At 43.1% G+C, this 17,173-nt stretch overlaps 2 protein-coding genes across 3 annotated transcripts in view; one reads left to right on the top strand and one right to left on the bottom strand.

Moving 5' to 3' along the window:
• The window catches only part of LOC140395179 (tight junction protein ZO-3-like), a 137,407-nt gene extending 129,403 nt beyond the window's left edge, over nucleotides 1-8,004 (top strand). Inside the window, exon 22 of the mRNA XM_072482686.1 lies at nucleotides 7,877-8,004. Coding sequence (XP_072338787.1) covers nucleotides 7,877-7,967 — 91 coding nt within the window. The 3' untranslated portion in view covers nucleotides 7,968-8,004. The remainder of the gene's footprint in view (nucleotides 1-7,876) is intronic.
• LOC140395180 (amyloid-beta A4 precursor protein-binding family A member 1-like) overlaps nucleotides 2,389-17,173 on the bottom strand; it is a 35,560-nt gene continuing 20,775 nt past the window's right edge. The window contains exons 5-11 of one of the 2 annotated variants that reach the window (XR_011936120.1): nucleotides 16,669-16,845; nucleotides 16,084-16,260; nucleotides 11,551-11,763; nucleotides 8,452-8,571; nucleotides 5,855-5,995; nucleotides 5,488-5,610; nucleotides 2,389-4,715 (exon numbers count right to left, since the gene is read on the bottom strand). Coding sequence is in view for 1 of the 2 variants with exons in the window: in XM_072482689.1 (XP_072338790.1) it covers nucleotides 4,644-4,715; nucleotides 5,855-5,995; nucleotides 8,452-8,571; nucleotides 11,551-11,763; nucleotides 16,084-16,260; nucleotides 16,669-16,845 (900 nt within the window). In the remaining variant the exon portion in view is untranslated. The remainder of the gene's footprint in view (nucleotides 4,716-5,487; nucleotides 5,611-5,854; nucleotides 5,996-8,451; nucleotides 8,572-11,550; nucleotides 11,764-16,083; nucleotides 16,261-16,668; nucleotides 16,846-17,173) is intronic. The other variant, XM_072482689.1, reaches the window with a different exon arrangement.

Here is a 17,173-nt window from a genome sequence, read left to right as displayed (position 1 = left end):
ATAGTTTCAATTGTTAACTACCAATATACCCTTTCTGAGACAATGTTAGCTGCCTAGACTCCTAAGCCCTGGAGTTCTGCACCCACCCCGCCCAAACTTCCTTTCTGCTCAGCCCGCTTCTCTTTTTCTCTTCTTTTTATAAATTTAGATCGCCCAATTCTTTTTTTTCCAATTAAGGGGCAAATTAGCGTGGCCAATTCACCTACCCTGCACATCTTTTTGGGGTGTGGGAGGTGAGACCCACGTAGACATGGGGAGAATGTGCAAACTCCACATGGACAGTGACCCGGGGCCGGGATCGATCCTGGGTCCTCGGCACCGTGAGGCAGCAGTGCTAACCACTGTGCCACAATGCTGCCCTTGCTCTGCTCTCTTCTCATGTATTCCTTAAAACTACCATCTAATATTTCCTCATGCAAATTAGTGCCAACTTGTTCAATGATGCTCCCGTGAACTGCCTTTGTATGTCTGCTGCATTGATGGAGCCTGTGAATGTTATTCAACTGCAGAGAGCATCGTCATCATGTCCTTTGCCACCCTTTAATTCCATTTATCTACACTCACTTTCCAGTAGGGACCAAAGGATAGGGATCTGGAGCAGGAGCTCTGGTTGGGTTTGCCCTCCCAGAATACAGGTACTTTCATCACTGCCTTTTCAGTTCTATTAACTCCAAAGAGACTTGGTGCCTCCATTTTCATTCTATATTCAATGTGAGGTTCAGAGTCCAGAAACTCATCTTCTGCTGTTAATGAGCAACTGTTTTGCCCCAAACTGGTTAGTGAGAACTACTTAACCCACCTGCAAACCAGCAGCCACCAGCTGCTAATGCTAACCGTGCTGAAGTCAGCACCTTCAGGGGCCTATTGCTTTAAGAGTTGATGGTGGGAAGAGGATGCAGTATGTTGGGTCATAAGAGCTCACAGAGGGCAGCACGGTGGCGCAGTGGGTTAGCCCTGCTGCCTCACGGCGCGGAGGTCCCAGGTTCGATCCCGGCTCTGGGTCACTGTCTGTGTGGAGTTTGCATATTCTCCCCGTGTTTGCGTGGGTTTCGCCCCCACAACCCAAAGATGTGCAAGGTAGGTGGATTGAACACGCTAAATTGCTCCTTAATTGGAGAAAAATGAATTGGGTACTCTAAATTTTTTTATTTAAAAAAAAAAATAAAAGCTCACAGTTCTCATTTGAGATTGTAGCAGGGTGCTGAGATGCCAAAATTTGGCAAACTGCCCAAAAGACTACCAACCCATTAGACTATGCAAGTCAATAGAGAGCGAAAATTTGATACCAATGCAACTATTATTAGCTCAGTTTCCAAAGCAATACCACCGTTTTGATATGCAAAGCTCAGGTTAGACAGCTCCCCCTCTAGAATTTCAATAGTGAACCACTCTATATCTGGTTCACCAACACCTAGTTGATCGAGGGGCCAAATGGCCTACTGATGCTCCTAAATTGTATGTTACACGGGGCATTGATATTCAGTGTGCACACCATTAATTGTAACACATTGTTCTCAATTGCAACATGCATTATTGGTATTTCCTGACCCAGCGACACAGTGGTTAGCACTGCTGCCTCGCAGCTCCAGTGACCTAGGTTCAATTCCAGCCTCGGAGTTCGCACTTTCTTTTTTTTTTAAATAAGAGACCCACTCAGACACGGGCAGAATGGGCAAACGCCACACAAACAGTGACACAGGGCTAGGATCAAACCTGGGTCCTCAGCGCCTTGAGGCAGCAGCACTAACCACTGTGCCACTGTGCTGTCCCTGAGTCTGCACTTTCTCCCAGTGTCTGTGTGGGTTTCCTCCGGGTGCTCCGGTTTCCTTCCACAGTCCAAAGAAATGCAGGTTAGGTGGAATGGCCATGCTAAATTTCCCCCAAATGTCCAAAAAGTTAGGTTGGGTTATGGGGATAGAGTGAAGGCATGGGCTCAGGGGCCGATGTAGACACGATGGGCCGAATGACCTCCTTCTGCACTGTAGGGATTCTTTGATTTTCTACCCATATACATCAACCTAGTCATTGTCAAGATGCATTTTATTAACAGGAAGGCAATAGTTCATTCAGGAGCAATGCTGTCATGCATATCGGACCGGCACAGGCATATCTTCAGGATTTAGGTCATCGAGGTGATACCAGAAAATAATCCTTTGCATTAAGGTGCAGTAGGCTACCAAGAAATGTGGCTTGAGGCCAAGAGACTTGCCATGTCTCAAAAACAGATGATGAGGTGGTTTGGAATGCAGTGGGGCTGGTAGACTGGAGTCCAATGACTGACGGCTTTCGGATGAAGCGCTTGTGATTTTATAGCATTTTCTACAATTCAACTAACAGAAAGCATAATATGACAACCTGAGCCACCCACATTTTAATTAAGAAATGCAATTACGCCATAATGACTGTTTATTGCAATGAAAAATGTAAATGAGCACCACATGAAGGAAGCACTATTATATAATTACTTAAAAACGTATGACAGTCTGCCCAGTCTCTCATTTTCCTTTAAAATTCCAAAATATCACACGTCACTCGCACATTCCTTTGGAATATTTCAGGGCAGATCTCGGTAGAAAAGGCAATTACAGGTGTATGATTCAACACTACATGCACCAAACTCTGATTAGAGTCATTAGCTGGTCATTAACTTCCAATGTAATTAATATAGCACAAAGATATGACTCAAAAGAATAATTCCAATGCATTGAGTGTTGTAGAGTTTCCCTGTCCTCCCACTTCTCTGAAGACACCGACTCCTGCTGGGGTACAGTTCCACAGGTCTGAGGATCTCAGGCAGTATTTTTAACTTTCAGCCCACACCTATGAATCTTCCAGCAGGGAATTGATAATGATAAGGTGCAGGAGCTCTGGCTGTTTTGTCTCAGGGACGCAGATGGAAATTATAATATTTCCTGATCCTACTCCTCTGCGAACTGTCTCAGCCAAGACCAGCTAATTCTACATATCAATGGCTGAACCAGGGATCTTCTGTCTGTATTGGCCAGTAACACCTCAGGTGGTGCTGCTCCCAGCTGAGCCATGGGGGGGGGGGGGCTTTTTCACAACAGTAACAATTGTAAATATGAAACAGTGTATAAACATTGCTGTACGCACTTGAGTCTGGTCAGAATTGTCATTCTTAATAAGCACCCTAAACATGTTAGGTACGGTAAGCTTAATGGTGCTTTTCAAGGCACCAAAGGCAAGTATTCATTACATGAGGTATCCTCAGAATCTTTTCAATGCACTTAATCTCCTTTCCCCCCACACCCCACCAAACACTACTTTCCTCTCTTTTCTACTGAAAGACTAACTGATACGGGGGTTAACTTCTAGAGGCAATAATCGCCCCAGGCCATCATCAAAGTAGCTATTTTTCACATTAACCTAGGTAGTCTATTCTATTGTGGAGTGCATCACAGCTTACCCAACCCTGATGTTCATAAACATTTCAGTGGGAGTCACTAGATGGTGACTAGATTTGTTCTTTCGATAAAGTTCCTGAAAGACAAATTTCTCCTCAGAATTAGACAAAGCTTTGCTGTTTTAGAATTCCTTATCATACTTCAAACTCCTGGGTGAACATGAATAAAATGTGAAATAAAATAGAGCTCTCCTATATGTATAAATCTAAACTGTACTATATACTGGTGGAGTTCCACGGGAGAAGTTCTGTGGATGCTGACCTTTGTTGGGGAGCAGGTTCCTGGGCTTTAAACCTGACTGTGGGCGCAGCTCTAAGATTGCAAGCAGCCCATCAGCAACTTGTGCATTTGTGCAAGACATTAAGAGTCAGCAGGATATTTCACTGAGCCCAATCTATCCTTGTCCATCGTCCACATATGCACTTTCCAGCAAGAATCACTGAAAAATGTTCAGGAGCAGGAAATCCCAGACTGATATTTTTGACTTTTTATTTAGAGAGATTAATTTTAGCACCCGTAATTGTCCCTTGAATTTTTACAGGTCCGCACAGAAAATTGCAAACTGCATTTTGTATAGGTCAGAGTAAAACTCAAGAACGTAAACTAAATCTGAAATCCTTACCTCAGGGAAGTTGTGCTGTTGAAAAAGCACCATTCACATAGGATAGGGTCAGACTTTCATGGTCTCTGGGATGACATACATATCGTTAAACAAAACGTGGCACACTTGTCTGTTTGTTATACAAATTCCCTTAGCTTATGCATTTTTAAATAAATCAGTTGGTTAAAATAGTTATCAAGCTCATATCATTACCAATGATAAAATAAATCCATGTGAGATTCTATAATAAACAATGGAGCTGCTTACAGATGCCATGTGATAACTAGTTTGTGCTGGTGATATGGCAAAAGCTTTTCCATGAAACACACAGTGCTGCGCTCCAATCCAGTGGCAGAGTCTCTTTAGCACACAGACCTTCCTGCCCTAAAGTTGACTTATTTCTTTCTCTCAAACACTGACTGTGGTGCTGCTGCAGCTCTTAGCTCCGAGATAGCAGCCAATTTAGTGCAGAGTAGAACGGTTGGGCTAAGTCAGCTCTTGAACATGCCAATTAAAAACGGTACTGTAATTTATCGAGGCACAGCAACCAAGCCATGTTAATGTGGAAGCTGTACATCCCAAAATATTTGAGCTGCCTAGCACCGATGATCCTTTTCTTATATGTATATTGGTTGCTCCTGTCCTGTTAGCAGTCTGTATGTTGCAGCTGGCATCGTCTTTATGTGTATCTAGAAAAGGAAAAGAGTTATGGCATAAATATTCCACAGCATTTCCAAATCTCTCCTCTTTGTGTAAATAGAATGCACTGTTTCAGGTAGCACACAGACCGTCCTGCCCTAAAGTTGACTTATTTCCAGCATTAAGCGTTGGAGCAGAGGCCCAGGTCTGATCACATCTGTGCTATTATGAACCAGGGCAGCAATTAAGGTTGTCCAATTGGCCTTAGTACCCTTGCATGGGAATGGACTGGAGTTGGTGCAGAATCAGCTAGTGCCCCTAATCACTAACAGTGACCCCTTTAGGAAAATACAAATGCATCAGCATCTGGTTAGGATGGATTGGACTGTAATGCTCCCTGGAGATGACCAGCCCACCAGCACTCACTGTCCAAGCTCAATAAATGCAGTACATCACTTTGAGCAAGAGACTAGATGTCAGTTGAAGGGAGGAGCAGAGGAAAAATTAATTGCCCAAAGGTGCCCTCACAGAAATTTGATTTTCTAACATATTGTCTTTGGGAGCATATTTTGAGAGGAAGATTAAAACATTTTTAAAATATGATATTTGTCCTGCATAAAAACCGAACTAGGGCAGTGCAATTATTCAGTATGGGACTGTTCTCAGTGAAGACTGGTAACTGGTGGATAGTTGAGAGTTCCAAAGCAATTGTGGTGCAGCAACACTCTTGACAAAGGAATGAATAATACACATTTCAAGCTTATTATGTATTTGTCCAAGGGAACCTACCCAAGAAGCAATTATAAGTTGACTATGTCTTACCTATCAATTTATTAGGCATTTTAGCTCCCTGCCACTTGTGAAGTTGCAGATTCTCTCTAGGGGATAGTTCCACGGGCATCAACTGCTCTCAGTGGTTCCTCGTTCAAGTGGCAGGTCACTTAACTGTGGGAGAATCACAGACTAAATCAACTCTGCCTTTAGATAATATCCAAACAGGCGCATATTCTAATGCTGATCCAGTCTGGATCAGTAGGGACTGGAAATGGAATCTGGTCTGTATGATCAGTATCGCACTGGGCTGTGCATGCACTCACCCAGCCAGTCTTCAGTATGCAGGGTACTTCTCAATAAGCAGAGATTAGACAATTCTTTTTTTAATAACCTGCTCTGTATTTTTGCCACTTACTTCACCAATGGCATTCGACAGCCTTTGCACAATCTTTTCGTGTGGAGTTGCAACAACGCTTTGTCCATTTATTTCAATGATGCGGTGCCCTACTCGGATTCCACCTCGTTCTGCAATTCCACCTCTCATGAGGCTGTAGATCTGAATCAAGAAGTCAAGAGAATATTTAGCTCCATTAACTTCTTTTCTTGTTAGGATGTTGAACTGTTGCTGATTTTACATCAAGGCCAATCCCATTACCTTAAAGATAAAAACAATTTTACACACCAATTCTGTGCGCCTTGTTGCCCCTTCCCTTGTTTCCCCCTTTTTTAACATGTTTGAATTTTAAAAAGAATTTAGTTTAGTTTTACATTCAATGATTCGACCAAGGAATCGGAGCATTATCTGAAAAAGAAATAGTTACAGAGCTCCGGAGAAAAGGTGGGGGAGTAGCACCAGGTGAATTGTTCTTGCAGAGAACTGGCACAGACACGAAGGGCTGAATGGCCTCCTTCTGTACTGTAAATATGCTATGATTCTAGTTTCACTTTGCTGCACCTTATTTCTCCAAATTGATTTAAAATATGTTTGGAAATCTTTTTTCTTCCTCTGAGCCACCTTTCAACATTTCAATAAGAGCTTTGACTGGTCAATCAAAAAACCTCAAAAGTTTTGAATGACAGTGTCAAATGGTTAATATCTCCGATCCTTCTTAGGCATCAGAACAGAAATGCACTCACTCAGCTGGCATGGGGTAGGTATACTTGGCCAACTTGCTCACTGCACACAAAGAGTTAATTGTCATGTAATTTACAAAAATCTCACTCAGAACACACCACACATAAGCAACTCAGCTGGTGGCAGCAATTTTGAATAAAAAAGGATTTTGTAAGCAAGTCCCTCAGGAGTAGCTTTAAGACAAAACTGACCGGTGGGTCCAGATGATGTCAGCGCTGATCTCAATCTCTGGGTTAGGTTACAGCCCCTGTGACTCACTCACAGCCCTCATCAGATGTCTGAAGCGCCAGTATCCAATGACAAAGATGCACAATGCTTGCTTTAATGGTCTTAAATGAATTTAGTTTAGACAGTGTCAAGCAATTCCTTGCGTGCATAGTTTAGCAGCATAAGGCGGCTCCTGATTTAACACCAATTAGTAATCTGAGAGTAATCAGAAAATAGCTGACGCCAGAAATGAAATATAATGGCAGACTGCTAAAACAAAGGGCTGAGCAGAGGAAGTACTCCAATGTAGTTAACCTATGCTGCATCAGAGCTGCTCACTCTGGCTATGTCTTCCATTTCCATCATGCACTTTTGTGGAGTAAAACATAAATTAAAGTAAAATAATGCAACAGTGTTGCATTATCAGAAATGCTGTCCTTCAGAGGAAAGACTCAACTGAGACTTTGCCAGACCATTTAGATGATTGTTAAACACCCCATGACACCAGTTGAAGGACCACTCTCTTGTCTTGGCTAATAATCCATCCTCAAAGAACATCACCAAATATATACATTTCTGGTCATTCATCTCAAAGCAGTTAATGTGATCCTGCTGTATACAAAACGACTGCCACTTTTCCCAACAACTTAGCAGTCCATGTTAACTCATTCAGCGTGCAATTCATTTATTTTTAAGGAGGAAACAGCTCAAGATAGGAAACGTTTACACTGAGCACATGCAGAGATTTTGTAAAAAAAGGGAGCTTCCCAGGATTCGCACAAGGTCATGAACGTACCATAACGCGGACCTAGCCCACTAAGTTTCCTCTTTAAAAGAACGAGAATTTACATAACCCCTTCCATGGTCATGCCGTAAAGTACCTTACAGCCATTTGCTGCTTTTGTTTATAAAATGTGCAGTCACTGTTTTATAATACAGGAAACACAGCAGGCAAGCTCCCACTCAGCAAGGTCACACAAACAGCTAAGATAATGACCAAATAATCTGTATTCCAGAGATGTTGGTTTAAACAAATACTCAACAGAATTGTCAAGTTTCTGGATTAATTAATAATCACTTATCTTGATTTATCAGAACAGCAGACAGAAAGGATAATGCCTCTTCATTTCCCCTGGGGACTCAGATGAATTCTAAGTTAAACCTCATTCGGATAAATTCAATTTGATTCGTAAACTGAAGATCGATCTCAATCCTCAGCACAGCAGGTAAATTATCCCATCTAAATATAATGAAGTTGCCAGCATCACAATGGCCACTGGTTCTGCTTGGTGCCAGGCTTCCCACTGGTGGACATGGTTCATTGCTCCCTGCCCTACCACCAACAGTGGAATCCAGCAGGCAAAACAAATAATCAAGTATGTCAAGTTTTAAAAGGTTTAGAACAAGAGTTTATTAAAATTTAGCCTTTAAAACTATGAAAGGAAAAAAGGAAAATGAGGCAGGATAAAAGACATGTTTAAAAGATTAGTTTAAATTATTTTCATAGTTAAACTTTGATTTCTGACATGAGTAGAGTGCTGTAATATTGGTACTTGTTTCTCGGAACATATTTTCTATCGAATGGCAGGACCTGGGAGACTAGAAGTTCCTTCGGGTCAAGAGTTAAAATCAGTGACATTTGTAAAAATGGCACACAATATCTTACTTACAATTCCATCCTGTACACTAAATCCAAGCTGGTGCTTTTGGTCGGGTCGTTTGATAATAGCTGTGGTGACCGGAGGACAGCGTACAATGTTGAGCTTGACTTCAGACTGGTATTTCAAGTCCTTTAAAAGTCAGAGAGAAAGATTTGCTGGGAAAAAAAGTCTCCAACTGGTGGTAAGATCATCAACAAAAGCCATGCTAAGGCCACGCAGCAGTACTAACCATTCCTCATCTTAGACAGAGTCACACTGAATAAACAGCAAGCTTGTTCAAAAAAGGACGCAAAGATAAACCTAGCAACTACAGACCAGTCATTTAGCTGCAATGGAGGGAAATGGAGGCGTAAAGTACAAAGGTAGACAGGTTCTGGTGAATCTTTCTAAAACTCTGTTTCGGCTTCAAATAGAGTATTGTGCCCAATTCTGAATACCACAGGTAAGGAAGCTTTAGAGACAGTGTAGAAAAGATGAAGAAGAATGAATCCAGGGATGAGGAACTTCAGATACATGGGCAGACTGGAGAAGTCGGAGTCGTTCTCCATAGAGAAGATTGAAAGGAGATTTGATACAAGGGTTGAGAATCACAGGAGCTTGATTTAAAGTGAGAGGGAGAAATGTTTTTTTTTTTAAAAACGCCAATGCACAGAAGGTATACTGGAGGAGGCATTTGTACAATCAGGTCTTTGAAAAGGCCATCGGATAAATAAGCACTGGAAGAGAGAAAACGAGCAAGACTATGGGGGAAGGGATGGGGAGGTGGAACAAGCCAAATTGTTCCCGCAGGCAGCTGGCAAGGTCAAGACAGACTCAACAGCCTCCTTCTCTGCTGTAATCATTCCATGATTCAATTGCATCTTACAGCAACTGTTAACCATTTGCCTAATTATTTTTCATTCATTTATTTCGGCATGCTAAAGTGCAACTTCATGGATGTAGCAGCCATTCTTATGCTGAAACTGTACATCAGCTTTTTCACTTGAGGGCAATGCTGTCAGACTATAAATTATCATGAACACAAAACAAAATATTGTTTCAAAGCTTCAATTAAAACTAAAAGAAAATACTCCAAGTCAGGCAAGATCGAAAGAGAAAGAAATGTTAACATTATTTCACCTTCCACAGAGCCTGGCTGGTCTGCTGATTATTTCCAGCATTTTCTGCTTTTATATCTGCACTGTAAATTCTATGATATCCTGCCATTGTCTGACTGTCACATACACACATTTAACCGGATGACAGAACTTGGATGGCAATCAAGAACCTCTCTTTGGCTGATTTTTCTTTCCCTAACTTCAGGGCTTGCAGGACACCTATAGCACCCCAACCACCTCCTTGGCTAGGATCATCTAATTAAATCTTGGATTTGCTGATATGTATGGCTTCACATCTTCTAACCCTGCCCTCTAGGCAGCTGAATGGTAAACTAGAAGTGGAATAGCTACGCACACTTTTCAAACTGTTTTGAGATATCATGAACAAACATTCAAAATACGGAGATTTTACACACGACAGGTTTGATGGATTCACAGAAAACCTGATCCTGCGCTTCTACCTGCTACTCTATCCAAAGGCATGGAATTAGCGTCCACATATACACTGACAACACCCAGTTCTACCTCCCTTCCATTGCTTCAATGCTGTCAGCATGCTTGTCTAACAATCATCATGAATGGTCCAAAATCTCTTCCAATTAAACATAGAGAAGGCCAAAGTCAGCATCTTCAGCTCCTGCAATAAAGTCTGTCCTCTTGCCATTAATCCCATCCCTGCCTTCAGCCACTGCTCCAGATTAAACTAGACCCTCTATAGCTTTAGCATCCTATTCAACTCTCAGAATATAAACACGTGTGTTGTCGGCAGAAATATTCCAATTGGCTCAAACTCATTTGCTGTATTGGATTGCACATTCTACTGACCCTAGGCGATGAGGGATGAGAAATTTCAGTTACGAAGATAGATTGGGGAAGTTAGGATTGCTTTCCTCGGAGAAAATGAGGCCGAGGGGAGATTTAATAGAGATATTCAAAAGCGTCAGGGGTCTGGAAAGAGAAGGTAGGGAGAAACTGTTCCTACTCATGAAAGGATGGAGAACACAAGGGCATATAGGGCCACGAGGGTAAAAGAAGCAAAAGCGATACAAGGAAAAACCCTTCGATGCAGCAAGAGGTTAGGATCTGGAATGCACCACCTGAGAGAGTGGTGGGGGCAGTTTCAATAGAAGCATTCAAAAGGGAATTCGACTGTTTTGGCAAAAGAAAGAATGTGCAGGATTACAGGGAGAAGGCAAGGGAGTGGCATCAGATGAGTTGCTCATTCTGAAAGTCGGTGCTGACAAGGTTTGCCAAATGGCCGCCTCCTCCGCCATAACAATTCTGTGATTGTGCATCAATACATCCTGGGTATATTTTTTCCACCCATTTGTATGAACAGTTTCACTAAAAAAGACACCCAAACCACAGGATCTTGAGGGATTCTGATGAGCAAATCATTTGAAACGTTGCCTTCACAGTTGACCAGATCCTCTCATTCTGACACTCAATAACTGTCTTTTAAGTTACTGCTTCAGTGCTCAAAAAAATATGAAATTTCGAATGAATTATTTAATAAAAATCTGATATCTTCTCTGCAAATTATTTTTGGTCTGTCTCCTCATCCCTGCTTAGGAATTTGAGTTTAAGTACATTCCCAGTATGCCAGTGTGTTCCCAGTACCACACTGGGGGGGTGGGGAAGAGAGGAGAGAACCAGGCCACCCGGAGGAAACCCATGCAGACATGGGGAGAAAGGGCAAACCCCACACAGACACTCCCCCAAGGCCGGAATTGAACCCGGGTCCCTGGCACTGTGAGGCAGCAGTGCTAATCACTGTGCCACCGTGTTGATGACACTGTGACACTAGCTTAGATTGGATCCAAGACCTTCCTGGTCTCTGTGGCTCAGTATCACAGCTAACAGGAAATCCAACTGACATATCTATGCACATCGGAGGAATCAACTATAAATTAAAGCAAAGGCTGTTGCTGCCTATGGAACAGTTCTTAAGGTGTAGAGCTAAATAAAAAGGGAGCAATGTTCAAAGTTCAGAGCTGCAGGAATTCAGTACCTTTATTATGCCCTGGCAGGTGGCGAGAGGCAATCCAACTAAACTAGTGCCATTTACAGAAATGATCTGGTCGCCGATATTCAACTCTCCTGATCGTTCTGTGGGCCCACCGTGCATGAGGTTGGCAATCACCACTGTGGGAAGGATGGAGCCCCAACCAGATTCCACTATCACAAGGCCAAGGATCTCTCCCTTTGCTTTTTCTATATGTACCTGTGTAGGGGACAAAACTGCATTAATCACTCACAGTCAGTGGAAATTCTCTCAGTAAAAATGGCATCAGAGATTCGAATAAAGTAACTGGCATGACTTACCAACTGGAGAATATTTAGGCCAAAAAAAAAAAACCACAATGGGGGGACACAATTTCAAACCAGCAGTCTCCCCACTAATCCCACACTCTCATTCCAATTTGCTCCTTCATCTCTTGAGGGCATTCAGTTACTTTCCCACAGACACTAGCGGTCCTCAGGGGCAATACCATGTTCCTTCACAGTTTGACCTTTGTCTCTGTTAGATATTCTTCTACTTTTATCTCACATTATCTCACTTTTATCTCACATTCCTGTAACAGCCTCCCCAAACAGGCGCCGGAATGTGGCGACTAGGGGCTTTTCACAGTAACTTAATTGAAGCCTACTTGTGACAATAAGCGATTTTCATTTCATTTTTTTCATTAATTCAAAGGTGGATACCACTCTCCCACCCTCATGGCTCATTAATGCAGATCAATATTTCCTCAGGTTAGTGCAGATCCTGAGACACTGATGTCGGCTCTCCTACTGTTCTCCTACTACATTGGCAGCAAACCACTCAATACATGCCAGAGATTTTCTGGTCTCTGGTGCTCAGTACTGGTTAGCAGGCGATTAGATAGTGACCTATTGCAGGTGATTTTGTAAGGTGACCAGAAAACGTTAGCTGGAAAATATGGAAAGATGGTGGCTTAGTGGTAATGTCTAGACTAGTAATTACTGGACAAGTAATCTAAATGCTCTGGGGACATAGGTTTGAATCCCACCACAGATCAGAAATTAAATGCCAGTTAAATGGTCACCACAAAACCACTGTTGACGGTCATAAAAGCCCATCTGTTTCGCTAATGTCCTTAAGGAAAGGAAATCTGCCACCATTGGTCTGGCCTACATGTCACTCCAGACCCACAGCAATGTGGTTAACGCTGAAATGGCCGAGCAAGCTACTCGGTTGTATCAAACTGCCACAAAGTTTATAAAAAGAAGTGAAACTGACAGATCACCCAGCTGACAAAGGCACACCTGTCCCCCTCGCCCCCACAAAGTCCTCCTTAATAAAATCTGGAGCGCTGTCCCACATACTGATCATGCAAGAACCTCATATAGTCATACGCACGGAATTATAACTTACAATGTCCCAGACACCACATTCACCAGCACAGGTGGCAGTGGCACAGTAATATACAGTCAGGGTGGAGTTACCCTGGAAGTCCTCAACGTTGTATCTAGACCCCATGGAGTCTCATGATTTCAGGACAAACATGAGCAAGGAAACCTCCTGCTGGTTACCATGCACTGCCCCCTGTCAACTGACGAATCAGTACTCCATGATGTACATCACTTGGAGGAAGCACCGATGGTGGTAAGGACGCAGAATGTACTCTATGTGGGAGACATCAATGTCCATCACCAAGAGCGAAAGAGCAGCTCCACTACTGATTGAGCTGGCCAAGTCCTGAAGGACAAGCTGCTAGATTAGGGCTGCGGCAGGTGGGGAGAGAATTAATAAAAGGGAAATACCTATTTGACCTCACCAATCTATCCCAGATGCATTTGTCCATGACAGTATTGGTAGGATTGTCCACCACGCAATCCTTATGGAAACAAAGCAACATCTACACATTGAGGGTACCCTTGATTGTGTTGTGTGGCACAACCACGGTGCTAAATGGGATAGACTTTGAGCCGATCTAGCAAATCCAAATTGGGCATTCATGAGGCACTGTGAGTCACCACAATCTGTAACCTCATGGCCTGTCATATCCCCCACTCTACCATTACCACCAAGCCAGTGGACCAACCCTGGATCAATGAAGAATGCAGTAGAGCATACCAGGAGCAACACCAGACATATCTAAAAATGAGGGGTCAACCTGGTGAAACCACAGCACAGGCCACTTGCATACCAGACAGTGAAAGCAGCATTCAACAGACTGAACAAAGCAACTTCACAACCAACGGATCAGATCTAAGCCCTGCAGTTCTGCCACATCAAGTTGTGAATGGTGGTGGACAATTAAACAACTCACTAGAGGAGGAAGATCCACAAATATCTCCATCCTCAATGATGGAGGAGCCCAGCACATCAGTGTAAAAGACGAGGTTGAAACTTTCACAATAATCTTCAGCCTGGAATGAATTCTCCACCCGAGATCTCCAGCATCACAGATGCCAGTATTCCGCCAATCAATCTACCCCTTGTAATATGACGAAACAGCTGAAGGCACTCGATATAGCAAAGGCTATGGGCCCTGCCAACTTTGTGGCAATAGTACCGAAGACTTGTGCTCCAGAAGAAGCTGTGCCACTAGCCAAGCTGCTCCAGTACAGCTACATCACTGGCATCTATCCAGCAATGTGGAAATTTACCCAAATATGACCTGTCCATAAAAAGCAGCACAAATCCAACCCGGCCAACTACCACCCTATCAGTCTACTCTTAATCGTCAGCAAAGTGGCAGAAGGGGTGACCAACAGTGCTATCAAGCGGCACTTACTCAGCAATAACATGGTCACTGATGCTCAGTTTGGGTACTGCCTTGGTTCAAACATGGACAAAAGAGCTGAATGCCAGAGGTGAAGTGAGAATGATTGCTCTTGACATAAAGTTGGCATTTGATCGAGTATGACATCAAGGTGCCCTGGCTAAACTGATGTCAATGGGAATCGGGGGTGGTGGTTAACTCTGCACCAGTTGGAGTTATACCTAGCACAAAAGAAGATACTATAATTGTTGTAGGTCAATCATCTCAGCCCCAGGACATCACTACAGGAGTTCCTCAGGGTTTCATTAGTAACCTTCCCACCTCCTAAGGTCAGAAGTAGCGATGTTCCCTGTTGATTGCGCAACATTCAGTATCATTCGTGACTCCTCGGATACTGAAGCAGTCCACATGCAAATGCCGCAAGAGCTGGGCTAACAAATGCCAGGCAATGACCATCTCCAGCAAAAGAGAATACTCCCATGATATTTAATGGCATTACTATCGCAGAATCCTTCACTATCAACATCCATTTACCACTGACCAGAAACCGAACTAGACCAGCCATACAAATACTGTGACTACAAGGAGGTCAGAGGCTGGGATCTCTGCAGAGAGTAATTCACCACCTGACTTCCCAATGGCTGGCCACCATCTATCAGGCACAAGTCAGGAGTATGATGCAACATTCTGGATGAGTGCAATTCCAACAACACTCAAGAAAGTTCACATCAGGGCAGCAAGGTGGTGCAGTGGTTAGCACTGCTGCCCCAGGGCACCAAGGACCCGGGTTCGATCCCAGCCAGGGGTATCCTTGTGGAGCTTGCACATTCTCCCTTTGTCTGCGTGGGTCTCACCCCCACAACCCAAAGATGTGCAGGGTAGGTGGATTGGCCACACTAAATTGCTCCTTAATTGGAAAAAAAAGAATTGGGTACCCTAAATTTATATTTAAAAAAAGAAAAAAAGGCAGCACGGTGGTGCAGTGGTTAGCACAGCTGCCTCACGGCACCAAGGTTCCAGTTTCAGTCCCGGCTCTGGGTCACTGTCCGTGTGGAGTTTGCACATTCTCCCCGTGTTTGCGTGGGTTTCGCCCCCACAACCCAAAGATGTGCAGGGTAGGTGGATTGGTCACGATAAATTGCCCCTTAATTGGGAAAAATGAATTGGGTACTGTAAATTTATTTCAAAAAAAGAAAAAAAAAAAGAAAGTTCAGGACAAAGCAGCCCACATGATTGGCACCCCATCTATCACGATGAACATTCACTTGCTCCACCATTGATGCACAGTGGCAGCACTGTGCACCATTTACAAGATGAAGCTCACCGAGGCTCCTTTGCCAGCACCTTACAAACCCACGACCTCTACTACCTAGAAGAACATAAACAGCAGATATCTCGAAACACCACCAACTGAAAGTTTGCCCCCAAGTTATATTGCATTTCCCTCACTGTCACTGGGTCAAAATCTTGGAACACCCTCCCTAACAGCACTCTTGGCTTCCTACAAAGCATGGGCTGCAGCAGCTCAAGAAGGCAGCACGCCACCATTTTCCCAAGGGCAATCCGGGAACAGATGATAAAGAATCAGGGCTACAATATCATAGCCCCATCTGCGTTACCGTGTTTGCTGTTAGCTTGAGCCTCTGCCAGGATTAATAGATCTCCTTGCCCCCTCTCCTTCCAGTTATTTTTCGTGTATCCAATGTTACCCTCCTCCAGGTATTTCCAAACAGCCTCTTTAACATTGAAACAAGTTAATTTAGGTTAGTACTCACTTCACGGAAGATACTCACCTCTTTGCAATTCTCAGATTTGGAAAAGTGTACTAAGTCCCCATTGTAAAACTCGGTGTCAAGTAAATCATTGTATTCATTCGGACTCAGATCCGAAGGGTTGATGCCATTCGCATTTAGAAACTGCTGGTATGCCACAGTGAAAGCTTGGCCTATCGCTTGTGCTATAAGTGATGCCTGGAAGCAAAGACAGAAATTAAGCATTAATTTAAGAAATATGCATTGGGGTGTGCGGTTAAAATAAATATACAGACGGATCACACAATGGGATTTCCACAAACTGATTCTTTACAGGACATTTTGCAGCACTGAATTTATCAGATTTGTGAATATGGAGAAGTGTTTGCCAAATCAACACAAACCTGCAGATTTCATTTGAACTCTGATCTCAAAGAAGTAACAGGCAACCAAAGTAAAAACAGTATTATTACTGCAGAAAATATTCATTAATTTAAAGCAACACAAATAATACACTATTCAGTCAAGAAAGACAGAACACTTATTCCTCAGACTGAGAGATCCCCTATACTCTGGGGATCATTGTTTAAACATCTGTGTTATCACAAAATGATGCAAGCTACTCACATCTTCTGACTCAAAGACGTGACATATCATCTTGTACTCTCGTTTTCCAGCAGGAGAGTTCCCGGTCTCTTGGTCTGGGGATTTCCGTGGCAGTCGTCGGCGAGCCATGAAGACTATTGTCGTTCCAATATCTGCAATGTATGAAATGGTCTGTAGAGGGTGATCCATCAGGGTTTCCTACAGAAACAGTGATACCATTTGTGATAAACCAAAGACATATTTCTGCCAAATGCTTTCCTGTTGAATATGCAGCTAATCTGCTCTGTCACTAGGATTCCAATAAGTCACCCAGGCACTTTAAATATTCAGTCTATTCACATGAATTGCAAAAATACCCTGGAAAATAATTATAGACTGCCATTCCAAGCTTGGGTGGAGAGTGGAGAACATTTTTTGAACCGTGCAACACAAGGTGGTCCAAAAATGTGCAGGTTAGGTGGATTGGCCATGATCAATGCACAGGGTTACAGGAATAGGACAGAGCAGTGGGCTTAGGAAAAGTATT

Source organism: Scyliorhinus torazame, chromosome 18 (assembly GCF_047496885.1).
Source record: "Scyliorhinus torazame isolate Kashiwa2021f chromosome 18, sScyTor2.1, whole genome shotgun sequence".
Classification (NCBI taxonomy): Eukaryota; Metazoa; Chordata; class Chondrichthyes; order Carcharhiniformes; family Scyliorhinidae; genus Scyliorhinus; species Scyliorhinus torazame.
The sequence above is the reverse complement of the archived record's forward strand: the minus strand, read 5'-3'. Positions and strand labels throughout refer to the sequence as shown.